Source organism: Berghia stephanieae, chromosome 11 (genome assembly GCF_034508935.2).
Source record: "Berghia stephanieae isolate SIO BIC M18660-M18661 chromosome 11, UCSD_Bste_1.3, whole genome shotgun sequence".
Classification (NCBI taxonomy): domain Eukaryota; kingdom Metazoa; phylum Mollusca; class Gastropoda; order Nudibranchia; family Aeolidiidae; genus Berghia; species Berghia stephanieae.
The window spans coordinates 27,413,024-27,430,257 of NC_088370.1; the positions used below are offsets into that span (position 1 = coordinate 27,413,024).

General features: G+C 42.0%; 2 protein-coding genes and 1 long non-coding RNA gene across 4 annotated transcripts in view; all 3 read left to right on the forward strand.

Moving 5' to 3' along the window:
* Window positions 1–17,234, forward strand: part of LOC144957268 (mRNA turnover protein 4 homolog) — a 524,240-nt gene that overhangs the window by 415,467 nt on the left and 91,539 nt on the right. The window lies entirely within an intron of this gene.
* The window catches only part of LOC144956853 (caspase-3-like), a 35,861-nt gene that overhangs the window by 13,105 nt on the left and 5,522 nt on the right, over window positions 1–17,234 (forward strand). The window contains exons 5-7 of the mRNA XM_078887631.1: window positions 7,074–7,315; window positions 11,516–11,739; window positions 16,348–16,546. Coding sequence (XP_078743757.1) covers window positions 7,074–7,315; window positions 11,516–11,739; window positions 16,348–16,546 — 665 coding nt within the window. The remainder of the gene's footprint in view (window positions 1–7,073; window positions 7,316–11,515; window positions 11,740–16,347; window positions 16,547–17,234) is intronic.
* On the forward strand, window positions 3,884–5,275 carry LOC144956854 (uncharacterized). Its single transcript, XR_013642026.1, has 2 exons — window positions 3,884–4,423; window positions 4,955–5,275. It is a non-coding gene; the product is annotated as an uncharacterized LOC144956854 (long non-coding RNA).

The following is a 17,234-nucleotide window of genomic DNA, read 5'->3' on the forward strand; positions in this document are numbered from 1 at the left end:
CGAAAAGAAGAATAACAATAATCAATACGAAAGAAGTAACACAACACAACACAAACAACACGTATACTGCAAGAACTGTAATATGAAGGGACATTTGACAGAGGAATGCCGTCGCGACAACAAACGTAACGGCCATCAAAAGGGAAAACCTGTCAGTGTAAATGTAGGTCGCACAGTTGGGAACCACCCACTTCATAAAACAAAAGAATCTTCGAATCACCCTCCAGTCATTGACACAGTCAAAGTAAATGGACAGAATGTGACCGTTCTCTACGACACGGGATTAGACTTTCACGCGGTCGTAGCACGCGACTTGGTTCGGCCGGACCAATTCACAGGCGAGATTATTGAGATTCAATGCACCACTACAGACAGCCCATCTCTGCAACTTCCGATAGCTAATATCGAAATAAACTCTCCATACGTAGTAGGAACTATACCTGCAGGAGTACTAGATTCACCTTTCTTCCCTATCCTGGCTATTGGACCTCTTCAATGTATGCGCAAGGACAAACAGGCTGCCAAGTGCATGGAGGAAAGCAAGAGTAGTCGCCCTACTAAAACCGGGGAAAGATCCAAAATCCAAGAAAAGCTATCGCCCAATCTCCCTCCTGTGCATCACATACAAGCTATTTGAGCGAATGGTTATGTCCCGCATGTCACCCAGCCTAGACGAACAACTGTCTCCAGACCAGGCTGGATTCCGACCAGGACGGTCAACATGTGGTCAACTTCTTAACCTTACACAATTCATAGAAGATGGGTCTGAGACAAAACAGGTCACTGGCACAGTCTTCGTCGATCTCACTGCAGCCTATGACACAGTGAATCACAAGATCCTACTACTCAAAGTGGCTAAAATGATAAAGAATAAGAAAATTGTAAATATCATCCAGTCACTTCTCGAAAACAGGCGCTTCTTTGTTGAAATGGATGGCCGGAAGAGCAGGTGGCGCACCCAGAAGAATGGTCTTCCCCAAGGATCAGTGCTGGCTCCAACACTTTTCAACATATATACAAATGATCAACCGGAGTTCCCAAATATCCGCCGATTCATATATGCTGATGACCTATGCCTCGCAACACAGGATGTGTCCTTCCAACCAATCGAGAGCAGACTGACAAATGCCCTAGACACCCTTACAAAGTACTACACTAAAAACTCGCTGAACGCCAACCCAGGGAAAACACAAGTGTGTGCATTTCACCTCAACAACCACCAAGCCCACAAAAAACTTAACATCAAGTGGAATGGCCAGACATTAGAGTACAACTACCACCCAGTGTACCTCGGAGTGACGCTTGATCGGACTCTGTCCTTCAGAGAACACGTGAGGAAGACCAAGGCAAAAGTGTCCACGCGTAATGCCCTCCTTGGAAAGCTGGCAAACATGAACTGGGGAACTGACCCTAAAACTCTAAGGACCACAGCAATGGCCCTCAGCTACTCAACTGCGGAGTACTGCTCAGCTGTATGGGCCCGATCATGCCATGCCTCCAAGCTAGACCCCGAGCTCAACAACGCCTGCCGGATCGTAACGGGCCAGCTGAGAGCAACACCATTACCACTGGTCTACCGTGCAGCAGGAATAGCCCCACCACACATCCGGAGGGAAACTCATGCCCAAATACAAAAATACAAACAGGAAATGGACCAGAGACACCCCCTTCATGACCACAATTGCTCCAAAAGCAGGCTCAAATCAAGGAAAAGCTTCCTCACAGTAGAGAGCCTTCACCCAGACCACTCAGCATTCTTCCGCCTGGACAAATGGGTAGAATGGGACAAGACAGCAAACGATGCCCTCCAGCCCCCAACAGAAAAGCTCCCAGCAGGCACAGACCTCAAGAGAAAAGACTGGGTGGCGTTGAACAGAGCGAGAGCAAAGGTGGGAAACACCGCCACCAACCTCTTTAAATGGAAAATCTCACCGGGCACTGAATGCCCATGCGGTCACCCCAGACAGACCATGGACCACATCCTGTCTGAATGCTCGCTGGGACCTCACTGCACCAATGCTGACCTGAGGGAATGCAACCAGACTGCCCGGGACTGGCTGACTCACTGGCGCGACAAGATATGATGACTAGATTCACCTACTTACCCTCTCATCCTTGGATGCAAATACGTATTTCTCGGAACGCCCAAACACCCATTTCACGCCTGTCACATAAGGACAAGAGCACAGGATCAACGGAATATGCCGCCGTTATCACAAAATCCTGGACCAAAGGAAATGAAGAAGGCACAGACCGAGGACACGACTCTCTCGCGCTACTTCGCCAAACTGACGGAAGCTAGTGACAAAAATAAAAAGGGAGAATTCATAATACAACATGAGTTGTTATACAGAGTCTCTGGCAAAAAACGCCATCAGCTCGTCGTCCCCTCTACACATCGCCGACAGATTCTAGACATGGGACACAACATACCTTTCAAAGGACATGTGGGAATCGCTGCCACAACGGAGCGCATCTCAGCCCACTATTTCTGGCCTGGTATTTCGGATGACATCAAGAGCCATATAAAGTCATGTCAAAAATGCCAATGGAAACCAGATCAAACAAGCACAGCTCCAGTAACCTTAGGTTCGATTAGGACTGTAAACACTCCCGTTCAATACACGGGCGCAAACATCATGAGACATTATTCACGCACAAAGAGACGGAATAAAAATGATCTCAAGCGATGGAATCAAGATGATACATGGAAATGGACTCACAAGGTTTCACGAAATTGGAGTCAGAATGATACCAGGAAACGCAGCAAAAATGTTTCATACAATCTGGATCAAAATGAGGCCAAGAAACGGAATCCAAATGTATCAAAGATATGGAATCAACACGATACCAAGAAAAGAAATCAAAATGATGCCAAGATAAGGAATCATAATGTTGCCAAGCAACGAAATCAGAGAGGAGCAATAACTCCTGAACTTAAAACTGTTGGACAAACCAGGAACGCTTCACACTGCGAGGACAATTTCTGCGCTATAAAAAGGACTCTGACGTCACAAACCGTGCTGCGCTTACCTGACCCCAACACACCTTACATTACGAGGACTGCCGCAAGCAAAATAGGAATAACCTCTACTTTGCTATAACCTGACCTCAATGACCCGACAATCGTTCATCTCTTATCCGATGACGTCACAACAACATAACTGTACCTGCAGTACTATCTTATTGTCCACGTTTCTCAGATGATTTTAAACTAGACTTAATTTTAATCTCACAAGGAGATTTTTCAAGAGGGGGAGAATGTGACGAGCGATTTTCTTTCACTGCGTGTTTCTTTATCATTCGTCAGCGTCTCGGTTCAAAACCACTTCAAACCTAGTGGCCTCCCATAGTGGGCAGGGAGGTACATGCTGTGTCTTCTATCCCCCCATACCCGTTTCCCAATTGTTTCCTGTCATTGTCTTGGAATGAGATTACTTAGTTTTGTCCTGATCCTTGCCGGAGCTCCTTGGCTGGGAGGGAAACAGTCGAATGTATAGTTATAGTTTTGGGAGATGATATTTTTTTCCTTGTAAATCATCTCTCTGTTATGCATTGTATTATGTTGAATTTACATATTATATTAAATGATTGGTAAACATTTGAGTGTATTCCTCTTAGATGGGACCTGTGCTTGTGTCTGGATGAGACTTTTAGGTGATCTCAAACTAAGTGCATTGGTGGTCTGCTCTTGGAATCTACATCTGATCCCTATTTGTTCCCAGTTCCCCTATGTCTTACTTTTTCTTGGGTGCTTTTATTGTAATTCTATAACTTTTTACTATCCCATTTTCTTCCTTTTTACTGGCGCTGATATAACCTAAATGTGTTGCAAGCGCCGTAAAACCCTTAAAAAAAAAAAAAAAAAAAAAAAAAAAAAACCTAGTGGACGAGACATATATATTTGCCAAGGCAGATTAACACCTCAAGTAAGATAATCAAAACATGGACAGCCTTTCTCCAATAAAGCTCCAAATCTTTCTAACGGAAATTCTGGTCGTTAGGTGGGAAACATTTCCATTGTATAACGGAACATTCACTTTCAGCTTAAGGCTTATTTACCTGTTCAAATTGTCTGCCCATTGTATTCATGCCACCTGCTAATTACCTTTTCCAAACAAGTCGCCATCGTGCATATGCCCTGAGGTCCTTGTCTCGTTCAAGAGTCGCTTAATTGCAATTACTGTTCTTGTCTCTCCGGCAATTCTCCGTTATTCTTTCTTACCAAAGCATCTGGATATCATTGGCTATCTAAAACAGGAAGATTCTTCGGATTGGCTATTCCCATAATTCAGACGCTCTTTTCCATTTCATAAAACCAAATTCATCTAGGAATCTTATCACACACACGCTAAGAAGCCCACGAGAAAAGAGCTATCTCTCCAATTTCAAACTTGTAAAAGTTTGTCTATCTCGGCTGGAGGTAAAATGAATTATTGGTTAACATTCAAAGTTGAACGAGATATTACTGTGAATTCAATTTAATCTATTATTAATATTATAGTTTGTGTATATATTTTAATTGTGCTATTCCATGGATGTTCGTAAGTTGGAATACCTGTACAAAACTATATCTATATGTATCTTATTCTATAGTTAACAGTTGTTTATGATCAATGTTATTATTTCATTTATATTCAATATGCATATTGCTTGAATGTCTGTACCCCACCGCCAATCGCCGGCCACACATCATAACCTCAATTATAATTAATAAAAATAAATAAAGAAATACCAGGGACACAACCCTGTTAAATTCTCATCATGTAAGATAGCTCGACTGTCAGTTGATGTTTAAACAATATACTAACTCCCATTATCATGAAGTTACTGCTTCTCCTTGCCTTTGTCGGCAAATAAAGGCTATTATGATGTGTCGCTCAAGGACGATTCGGTGGCGAAAGACAAACTCGATTGGCTCTAAGACCTTGTTGTTTTAACTCTTAAATTGAAGGTCCTTGTCCTGATCCTGATTCCTGGCCATTTTCCTGGTCCTTTTCCGTGTCGTTGGAGCACCCAGTTGTGCCGAATCCCTGCATCCCAGTCCTTGAACAGCGGTAAACCCCTGATGTCAGCCTAACTACAACACACTGTTGTGATGTCCAGAAAACTCTGCAAAGCAGGCGCCAACCCTGGAACTAGCTGATACATTTGCCTCAGTCAAGCAAGCCGACGGGATAAAGATAAGCCAAACGGGCTTATACCATTTTCAAATGTATTTTCCACGGACACATATGATTATATCAAAGCAAACAAATAAATATATAATAGATTAGATCCACTCAATTAGAGCTATTCTTCCTGATATCAAATAAATACTTATTCTTCTATCTTTTCCTGTAACAATCTAATTAAACTTTATGTATAGAATTGTTATTAGTGCATTGGGCGTTACTATTGTCTTGACTCACTTGTTATTAATACACTTAAGTTATAAGGGACCCTAAGGCAATTCTTGATCTCCCCTAGATTAAACCTGAGCCGTTTGTGATATAGGTTGAGTGGTGCAGCTGGTAACGAGAGCCATAGCGCGCGTACTAGTTCGAATCCAGACCATTGAGCTATCGGTTGGACTCGATCCCACAAATTAACACACACAACCCGCCACACTTGGACAGATGCTTTTAACAATGAAATCTAATTTTGATTAAATGCAATAGGCCTATGTGCATGTTTGAAATTACTTACTTATGTCTCCTGGCTCCTGGCGAAGCATAGGGTCTCAACAGCACTCTTCCATCTTCTTCTGTCCTTGGCACAGACCTTTGCCTCTAAGTAAGATTGGTGATTCACAAATCTTGGTGAAGGTTTCTCCTCCAAGTTTGGACGACCCCGTTTCCTCTTCCCCTGCGGGTTCCATTCGAGAGTCTGTTTGGAAATATTATAGGGATCTTTCGGCAGACTGTGGCCGATGCCTGGGTTATTCCAGTCTTCCCTTCGAATAGACCCTAGAGACAAATTTCCCCTTTGGGATGAATAAAGGGAATTTTATTTTATTTTTTAAAAATATTTACATATGTAACCCATCCTGCCAATTTGGTATTATGTTGGAATGAACCAGATAACAAAAATTGTGTTTAAGTCAAAATGATAAGATTGAGTAAATTTAATTTTTTTTTTAAGTTGGAGAAACAAAACTCACTCTCCGCTATGAAGACATTTATTTCAACTCAATTTTTTCAAGTACTGTGGAATTGACTTGAGCTTGAGCTTTTATATAGCGCAATATTCACTTAATGTGCTCAAAGCGCTTTATTAGGGGTCCCTGACCAACAGCGACATGTAACATGTAGAACGAGACATGACGCCTGTTAAGTGTTAATACAATTTTTTTCCAACAGAAACAGCGCTGTTAATGACCAGGTTCTCTTTTTACACCTGAGTACAGTGAGAGAATGTGAGTAAAGAGCCTTTTTCAAGAACACAACTATGCACTGAGTGAGACTCAAACTCAGGACCTTCCAATCAGAAAGTGAGTGTCATACCACAAGACCACATAGCCGCACGAATTGGGTGACAATGGCCAGTTGGGGTGACTAAGACCGGACCCCAAATGTGTCTCCCCCCCCCCCCTTCAGATTGAAAATTACAAAACAGATATGGTAAAATGTACATCATTAGACAGCTTTCAACCTTCCCCTCACTTTAGAAAAGAGAACATTGGACAGACTATTTCAACTTCTAGCTATATCCAATAAAAAAAAATATTTCTAAATTTATGCCCATCCGCCACGACATCTTATGTTAACGTCGCCTGGCATTCAATGAAGGAATATAGATAATTCATCAAACAAGATGTCTGATGTCAACCAGGAATCACCCAAAGTTGTCCAAAGTGAGCAAATTGGGGGTTAATAATCTTGCCCAAGGAAAAAAAATGAAAGTGCCTGAAGCGGGGCTTGAACCAGGGACCTTCCAAGGCCTTAACCACTCGGTCACTTATCACCCCAAGTGGCCTTATTCACCCCATTCCACGGTAGAGTTGAACTTTCTATTTTAAGCATCATGTTGGATGATACATCTCATATTGCAGACCATCACGAACCTCCTGTTATTTTTTCTCAATGTTACAGATCACCGACTGATCCGATTGCCACATCAGAGCCTGACTTTGAAAGGACAGTCTACAAGTTTGACTATCCATTCAGGGGTTTGGCAGTTATTTTCAATAATGTAAACTTCAAAAACCAGGAGCCGCGCACAGGGTCTGATGTTGATGAGAATAATTTAAGTGAGGCATTTACTCTTTTGGGATTTAAAGTGATAATTTTCAATGATCTTACTGCAGCGCAGATGTTGCAAGCCGCAAAAAAAGGTAAGAGGCAAACATGATTCACAGATTCACATATTTTTTTAAAAAACATGCCTGTGAATACCATTTATTGTTATATTATACCCGGCATGAAATGAAGACCAAGGCCGATATCCGGTACAATCAGCTGATTTCGAATGGGCCGAGTTCTCAGCCTTCTCGATTCTCGATTTTACTCTTTCGAGCGCAAAGCTTGAATTTTATTTCGGTTGCAACGGTGCCTTTATTCTCTTTGGACTATTTACGGTGACATAGTATACATATATTTCTACTTCATGCTGGATTACCCTTAGTTAATTGTGTTTATTTCATAATATTTTTACTATTTACAATTAATTTCATGCTGTAGCCTCGGCTGAGTCAACGACACACATCAACAAATTTACTAGACTATGATCTCTTTGGTTGTCAACAGTTTCACCCTTCAGATATTATTTACATTTTCTTATCATTTTTCATTTTGCTGCCTTGTTTAATTTGTGAGAAGCTTAGCCCTCTCGGGGAAGGTCTTTCTTTGAGAGAGAGAGAGAGAGAGAGAGAGAGAGAGAGAGAGAGAGAGAGAGAGAAAGGGGGTAAAGGGGGGGGGGAGGCTATTAAAACACTGCTACGACACTGTAGAGCTGCCATTAAAGCAACACATTCCAGTATTTATCTATTTGACAAGTACAGTTCAAGGAGAATACTGCCTTCACTAGGTATTGTCAATGTCCAACAAAATCGGTCGTGTGTGACATCATCCTAGAAAGATCTATTTGAAGTCAAGCATTTTCACTCATTTAGCTCTAATTTCGTCGAATATTGACTTATCTCCTTGAAACAAACCTTAATTGAATTTTTAAAAGATGAAGAAAATTATAGCAATTTTAGTTTTTCACCATGGGTGTTATTTGCTGAGAAATTCGAATTTATTACTCTTCCTCAAAAATTCACAGTACTTCATGGCTTTTTAAATTAATGTAATAAAAGTTATATCAGCATAAACTTCATGATTTTCTCTATGGGTGTGCAAAATTTTGTATTATTTGACTGGATATGACTTCTAGCAATTTTAAAGGCTTTGATTTTATAAACATTCTGAAAAAACTGAGTTCAGTGCTCAGCCAGGTGTAGCTGGTGGTCACTGATGCGTTTCAAAACCCATTAGCTCCAACACCGTCTCCAAACTGGATAGTACTACTGTAAACAGCGGTCCTTTATTCATCCCCAATGGGAAATTTTTCCTCGGGGTCTATTATTCAAGTTGGCAGCAGCTTCTAATGGTGCTCGCACTATTATGTTATAACGATTGACCCAATCAGCAAATTCCGTACCGTACTCGTGCACCATTGCAAACCCAACCTGAAGCCTCATCACAACACACCGTTCAACTAGATGCTCTGCTGTTTCGGGCTCGTTACCACAACGGATACATGCTGGACAGGTGAAAAGACCCCAGCTGATTGTACCAGATTTTGCCGATAAGCAGGTTGTCGACCGAAGTCAACTTCTCCCCCAGTTTCGAGGAGTCGATGTCCCCTCTCCCTTGAGGGATGGAATTCACCCAAACTGACTTCTATCTCGTATATGCATCTATATCTGAAGTCAGGGAATCTACGTACAAGGGTTGCTGGGACTTAGAATGGCTTGAAATGGGGGCACGGTCCATTATGCTCTTGAGAGGGGTATCCCTCTCTTTGATCTTATTAAGCCAGTTATTTGTAATCTTCTCCCTTCTGACATTGGGGGGCTGGATTGCTGCCATTATAGGGTCCCGTTCTCTAGGCATTGTTGCCAGCGTTCCTGACACTGTGCATGGACTTGCGAAGTTTAACATCTACCTTCTCAAAGTTCCTGCTTTTACCTCTAACAAGAGCGCAATTCTCTGTGGTGAAATAGCATAGTGCCAAGTCGGATGTACTCAGGAGCACTTGATTAGCACCCCAAGTTGATTCCACCAGCTTCCTCAGAAGTCTTGCGTTTCTCTATCTTCAGGGCAACTCCTTTGAGATGCACCCGAGAGGTAAAGTTGGGGTCCAGCATCACCCCGAGGTATTTTAGATGCGGCTCATATGTGAGAAGCTGGTCCTCGACAAGGATGTTCAGTTTGCGGTTGTGCCAGCCACTGCATACATGAAATACAGTGGCCACCTATTTCGAAGTGTTCCTCTTCAGGTACCACTTACCAAAGTAGGCTTTGAGTCTGGTGACGTCCTCGCTGACTACGTTCTCGAGACGGGTCCACACTTTACTTTGAGTAGCGAGTGCCCAGTCATCAGCATATCCCAGCCTCAGGGAGGAAGTGTTCGGCATGTTGCTAACATTAAGCAACATTGACTCCCTGGGGGATCCCATTCTTCAATTTCCTAACTTTACTCATAGCATCTCCTAGTGCGATGTGGAATTGTTTTTCCCCAAAGATTGAAGAGAAGAACTTCAAGGTCCTTTTGCACCTTATGATCCTTGCAAGTTTGAGCATTCATCCTTCGCATCAGACTGTATCGTACGCCGCCGATAGGTCTATAAATACAGCACCAGTTTGCTGTTTCCTTCAAACCCTGCCTGAATATGCTCTGGAGGGGCAATGACCTGTTCCGTGGTGCATCTCCCTTCCCTGAAGCCCACCTGCTCGGTTGGCAGGGCAGTGTCTAGGACCAGCCCCCATTGGTTAATAGAACTCGCTCCAAGAGTTTGTACAGGCAACTCAGAAGTGATAAAGGGAATGAGATTAGCGGAAGAGTAGCGTCCATTGATTGGACGTCACCTTACAGAGAGAACGTCGATTTGGTTTTGAAGTGTCTCAAGCCGCTTTCACCGGAAGCGAGGATGAGAGACGCATTCCCACAACCAACATGACGTTCTCTCTCTAATAACTTTTCCGACGGTGACGTCACAGACTATGGGTGACGTCCAATCAAGGGACGCAACTCTTCCGCAAATCTCATTCCATATAGGTTTGTAACTGTCGGCCTCCTTTGCCGGTTTCCCTGGCTTCAGGACGGTAACTGTCTTATCGTGTTTCCACTCTTGTGGGAGCTTTCCTTTTGCAAGGACGTCAGACATTGCCTCTGCCAGCCGGCCCAGGCCCTGGGACCAAGATACGTCACCATATCGGGATATTTGCCATCTATCCCTGCTGCCTTGCCGTTTTTGACATTGCTAATGGTTGCACCCACTTCTCGGGGACTGAACGGGGATGTCCAGTCTGACTCCTCCACAGGTAGTGAGTCAATATTCGTACGGTACGCCTTGCAGACACCGTGCTTGGAAGCCTGATTAGGGACCTGTTTGCTACAGTTCTTTATGTTCCTGGCAATTGTGTCTGCCTCTCATTCTGGTGCAGCCTTTGCAAAATTCCGGTCGGGATCCAATTTCTTCATCAGTCGCCAAGCCTAACGGCTAGAGTGTGTAAAGTCGAGACTTTCCAATGTCTCCTGCCAACGTTGCTTCCTTCCTTCTGCCAGAGACTGAAGCAGTCTATCGGCTACATCCTGGGACTGGGTCTGCTGGTACTCCTTGTACAGCTTTTCAGACTCTACCATCCAGCAGGGGATTAGAATTTCCATTTGCCCCGTGGAATGGAGCCGTGAGCACTCTTAACCAGCTACCTGTTCAATTTGGTTATGTTGTCAGTCAAACTTGGGAGGAATAGCAGGGCAAACCTGCTCGATATAGGAATTGAATTCCTCCCAGTTAGCCCTACTGAAGTTTCATCTGCATAGAGGGAGGGACTTCATCCTCAGAATTGTCACTCCCGCTGTGATGGTCTGATGGGATGGTCTCGTTACGGTCAACCAGAATTACTCCTTTGCACCTGATATGCCTCAAGCTCCCCCATCAACGACGAGGAAGGAGATCCAAGAGGGAGTTCAAGTTGGCAGCAGCGACAGTGCAGAGCCACAAAGTGAGCTCAAGCGAGGTGACACAAGCTCATGGTCTCAATGGCACTATGATAGTTGATCTTGGTATCTTCTGTTTCTGAAACAAAGATTATACTGATGTATCACACTACCCTTGATATGTTCCTATATTAAAACATATAATTTGAGACAGATCTATAATGTACAACATTCAAGGGATAACTTTATTTTTTCGGGGAGGGTGGAGGAGGGAGGGGGGGGGGTATAAACTGTGATTTTAAAAAAAATTTAACTGAATTTGTCATGAAATGGAATGAGATTACAATTTGCAAAGTCCTAATGATTACTCAATTCTCTCTCTTTGCAGTGGCATCTTCATGTAGACATGACGAAGCAGACTGCTTTGCCTGTGTTCTTCTCTCTCATGGTGAAAAAACCCATGAAAGAGTTGACCAATATGGTGTAAAGGTTGTAAATCATGTACTTTATGGGAGTGATAATCAATCCATCACCACAAAAAGTATTATTGAGCAGTTTGACAATCAAAGGTGTCCATCTTTGAAAAATAAACCAAGGCTTTTCTTCATTCAGGTAAAGTAGTCCTTTAGCACCTTAAGGCCCTTAGAGTCAGATTTTATCCCAGTTTCTGTAGCATTAAATGGTTAGGACGTTGGTCTATCACAAATTGAAAAATAATTAAGTTAATTTTGAGCTCCAATTTCTTTCATAAAATGATGTTGCTGTTCCAAGTTTCCCCTTTATCAGCAAAGTGACAATGAATTAAAAATAGATTACTTAAGATAATGTGTCCTTTCTCTCGGCAAAGCATTGGAAAAATTCCAAGATAAGATAATACTTTATTCATCCCATAAAAAGGAATAGTATTTACAAACATGCATGCTACAAGTATCTAAAATTAACAATAATGTTCCACATACCAACTTTGTTAATACGGTCATTTTAGTCCTAATCATACATCGTGTTTTTACCCCTTAATCGTATGCCGGGGATAATTTTGTTACCCCGTGACAATATATAGTAAAATAAAAGAATATTCCTATTCATACGTCAGGGGTGATTTTGTTACTCCATGACAATATAATATATTGTGATATAAAAGAATATTCCTATTTGTACATCGGGGGTGATTTTGCTATCCTTGATGATCGTAATAAATATCAGCATTTGTTCACAATCACAACAATCATGTAATCAGACACTTGATCATTGCCGAGATTCCCATTTCCTTCCCTGTCATGTGCACATCATCTGACAACACAAATCTACTACGGTTGCGAATAAGTTCTACAGGAATTATCAAATTCAACTAATCAATGTCATCTTTGCAAGGAACCAATTTGGCCCTCAGAGCTAGAGTTTATCCCAGTTTCTATATCATAAAACAGACAATAGCAATTGCTTGCTACCCTTTGGTATGGGCGCTAGTCTATCAAAAAGTACTTTCAACCAGATCTAACACCCAGCTACCCAATCACTGCTGGATAGACAGGGAGGTCAGAAAAAATCTCGACTGTACCCGGAATCGATCTTGGTCACTTGACATGTGAAGCGAGTGTTCTACCAACTGAGCTATCAGAACCCGAGCAAGGTAAATGGAAATGGTTTTCTTGGTTCGATTTCTTTTAATTTCTATCTCGGTGTTCGTCGTCTCATTGATATTGCCATTGGCCTAAATATAGAATTGACAGTTGACTATGGATATCATTACAGTCTATAACAGTTGACTGTCAATATCACGTGTGTTGCTAATTTCCTCTTTGGAAATCTTTTGCTTTGTAAGTATGAAAGCATGTGTATCTTACCTGCCTTCATGTAGTAGAGAGGTCATGTTACCCGCACAAAATAGCCGAGTTAGTCACAGTCCTTACAACTCCCACTTCTAGGCAAGAGAGTAGCCAGTCCGAGACTTGAAAGTGTTCATGAAATCCAATTTTTTTTAGACACTTGCATCACTTGGGCTTAAGACTAGCTAGTCATTTACTAAACTAGTAAATAACTAAATCTACGGACACCAATGAAGAGTGAGCACAATTGGGAGGTGAACCCATGTCTATGGAAGGTTGATATCAGTGGGGAATGAACATGGTTCTGTGGGAGGTTGACACAATTTGGGGTGAACCCAGGACTATGGAGGTTGACACCAATGAATGGAGAGTGATCCCGAAGTTGACACAATTGGGAAGTAAAGCTGGAACTGTGGGAGGTGGACACCAGTGGGGATTGAACCTGGGATTAGGAGAGGTGGGCACCAGTTGGGAGTGAACCAGACACTATGTGAGGCGGGCACCAGTGGGGAGTGAACAGAACCCCACCAATTGGTGGACACTGGTGGGGAGTGAACCCGGGACTATAATAGAAAACCAATAGAGTATAAATCTGTGAAAAATGAGGTATGGACACCAGTGAAAAATAATTTTCGACTATCTCAGATGGGCACCAGTGGGGAGTGAGCCAGGATGTAGACATATTGTCCCAGGTTCACGCCTCAGTAGGTCCACTCCAGGTAGTCTTGGGTTCACTCTCCTCTGGTTGTCCTCTTCCTTATCCATGGGTTCACTCCCCAGTAATGTCCACATCTCAGTCCTAGGTTTACTCCCCGCTTGTGTCCACTGCCCGTAGTACCGCACTCAATCCCCACTGATGCCACCTCCCATAGTCTCTGGTTCACTCTCCACTGGTGCCCTTCTTCCATATTATGTGGTTCACTCTCCACTGGTGTCAAACTCCCATAGTCTCTGGTTCAATCCCCACTGGACCTGGGTGGGGTTCCCGACCTCCCATAGTGGGCAGAGAGGTATTTGCTGTGTCTTCTATATCCCTATATCAGTTTTCCAATTGCTTTCTGTCTTTGTCTTGGAATGAGATTACTTAGTTTTGTCCTGACCCTGGTCTGAGTCCTTGGCTGGAAGTCAAATGTATAGTTATAGTTTTGGGAGATGATTATTTTTCCTTGTAAATCATCTCTCTGTTATGTACTGTTTTTTATTTTTTATTTTTTTTAAAACATATGATTTGTAATCATTTGAGTGTATTCCTCTTAGTGGGATCCTTGGAAGTGTCTGGATGAGATTTTAAGGTGATCTCCAACTAAGTATACTGACTGTATACTCTGAGAATCTACGCGTGTTCCCTATTTGAACCAATTCCCCTTTGTCTTACTTTTTCTTGGGTGCTTTGATTGTAAATCTAGAATATTTTGACTATTCCATTTTCTTCTTTTTACTGGCACTGATATGACCTTAATGTGTCGCAAGCGTCGTAAAACCCTTAAAAACAAACCAACATCCCCACTGGTGCCCACCTCCCATAGTCTCTGGTTCAACCCCCACTTGAGTGGACTTCGGTAGATTTCAGTGGATTTCTGTAGATTTCGGTATTCAGTATACTGCTGAATACCGAAATCTACCTAAACTCACTCCAGTGGGGAGTGAACCAAAGACTATGGGAGGTAGGCAACAATATGGCTTAAACCAAAGACTATGGGAGGTGGGCACCAATTTCGAATTGAGCCCAGAACTAGAGGAGGTGGACATAAATGGGGAGTAATCTTGAGACTATGGAAGATAGACACCAGTGGAGAGCAAACCTGAGACTCAGATATGTGCTGACGACATGCACTCCAGTCAACAACGCCTTCTGGATTAGACAGGCTAGTACAATCTGTAAAACAACACAGTGGGAAGAAAGACCGGATCCTAGATGCTAAAAAGACGCGGATAAAAATCCAAATGCTCACATTCTGGTTAATGTAGAAAAATTGGAGAATCTCAACAATTTTGTATATCTTGGGGCAGGAATAGAAACAACTGGAAAATCGACCTCTGATATCCAAAGGAGGATAGCACTTGGCCAACAAAATTGACAAAAATGATGACATTTTGGAAAAGTGAAAGCATCCAACTGAAAATGAAAATATTAAGAACAAATATATTTCCAACAGCATTATATGGACGCGAATCATGGACAATGAGAATAAAATTAATGTATTTGAAATGAAATGCTACCGGAAAATTCTCTGATTCCCTGGACAGCAAAGGAAACTAACCAAAATGTGAAAGAGTCCCTGGGCATTAAGGAGCCATATCTCATCAAGATGAAAGAGAAACTAAAACTTGCTTTTTTTTTTAACATATCAAGAGACATAATAACCTTGAAAAAAATTTTTCTTAAGGGTATTGCAAAGGGTAAAAGAGGGAGACCAGGAATAAGATGGTCACAAGACAGCAGCGAATGAATGAATAAGCCAGTGACTGTATGTGGAAGAATTGAGCAGGAGAGAGGCTTGTTTCAGATGGCAGTTATGCAGGCCACATCCAGGAGGGATAAGACATGATGATGGCTGAATTTTGCTTACTGAATCCAGCCATGATTCCTCTCCTATTGGTATTTGGGTGTTGTGATATCTGTCATCTTAAATCTATTACAATCAGTAAGCGCTCCCTTTCTTTCTTTAATAATTGATTACGTATAATATTTTGCTGTATAATAAATTAAAATATAAAAATGAAATTCTCTCTATTAACCCCCTAAGGGAAACTTGTCTTTAGGGTCTATTCCAAGCGAAGATTAGAATAACCCAGGCATGAGCTTCAATGAGCTAGAACGAGGTGATTTGCTCAAGGCCATACCATAGCTTGAAATGAAGTGAGTAGGAAAGTGCGAGAAGACAACAGAAAACAACTTTGTAGCGGCGATGGGGGCTTGAACTCGCGGCCTTACTGGTACAACAACTCTGCCTGGCAGGGGAGATCATGACTCTACTGTATGAACCATCCACGACCCCCCAAAAAAGTCGCTTCAAATTCCAGTCTATGGAGAGCCACTGCTCCCCGACTTCTTGAGGTTCAACACACACAAACGCTGTGAAGTTAGTTGGCCAGTATTTAAGCTAAATAGCCAATATTCTAAACACAAACACGTAACATAGAAACGAGTGAAACATTGAGTATGCTCCGGTATTTGGGGTGAATTTTTAATTCAGAAAAGAGAGTGGAGCAGGCACTTGTGTTGATAATAACAAGAAATGAAGTGAGTAGGAAAGTGCCAGAAGACAACAGAGAATAAAAACTGCTCCACTCATTTTTCTGAATTAAAAATTCACCCCAAATACCGGAGCATACTCAATGTCTCAATCGTTTCTATGTTACATGTTAAATTTATTTTCAATCTTTTGTCTAGGCTTGTCGTGGTGGGGAATATGATGATGGTGTCAGCCGTAGTGCCAAAAGTATCAAGGAAGATCCAACTGATACAAAACCGAGTAGTGCAAAGGACAGAATAGATGGTCTTCCTGGTCCAGATTTTACAAAGAAGGAAATGAAGGTTCTCTCAGTGCCTTTATATCAAGATTGCTTAATCATGTATGCCACACCCCCAGGTATGTCTATGCTGAAATTTAAAGTTGCTTACGATATTCTTTCTAAATTTACGGTTTGTACATTTTACATATGTTTCCCTTTAATTGAACAACAAATAGATATAATATGCTTGTTAACACAGTTTCATTCGTGTATTTTTAAGGGAATCATACCAATTTTATAAATGGAGTTCATACAGATAGATATATAATTTTACCAAACATCAGGTTAATTATTTAAAATCTATGTCACAAATCAATCAGAATATAAAATGAAAAATATCAGAAAAAGTTGCAAATGATCATGAAGCCATTATTCCTTATATAGTTTATAAAGATGGATGCCAAATAAGCAGAAACACAGTCAGACATCGACTTCAGGAAACACAGCATTGTCGCCAGACGACTGTTAATGTGTCATCATTTAAGATAAAATCATCGCTGAACTCACCTGTGTGGGCTCAGGATTATTGACGCTGGATGGGAATCAGCGGTCAACGGAGTTTTGGCATCGCTGCATGACAATGCCCTTCCCACAGAACTATTATCACTAGACGTCATGTCATTTAACCGCGGCATGCATTTTTCCCTGACCTACAACCATATTGAACATACGAGTATTAATTTGTTGCATTATCGGTTTGGAACTTTGTGTGATGAATCTGTCATGGTCTCAAGTGAGTAAAGAGCTACTCGACTATGCATAAAG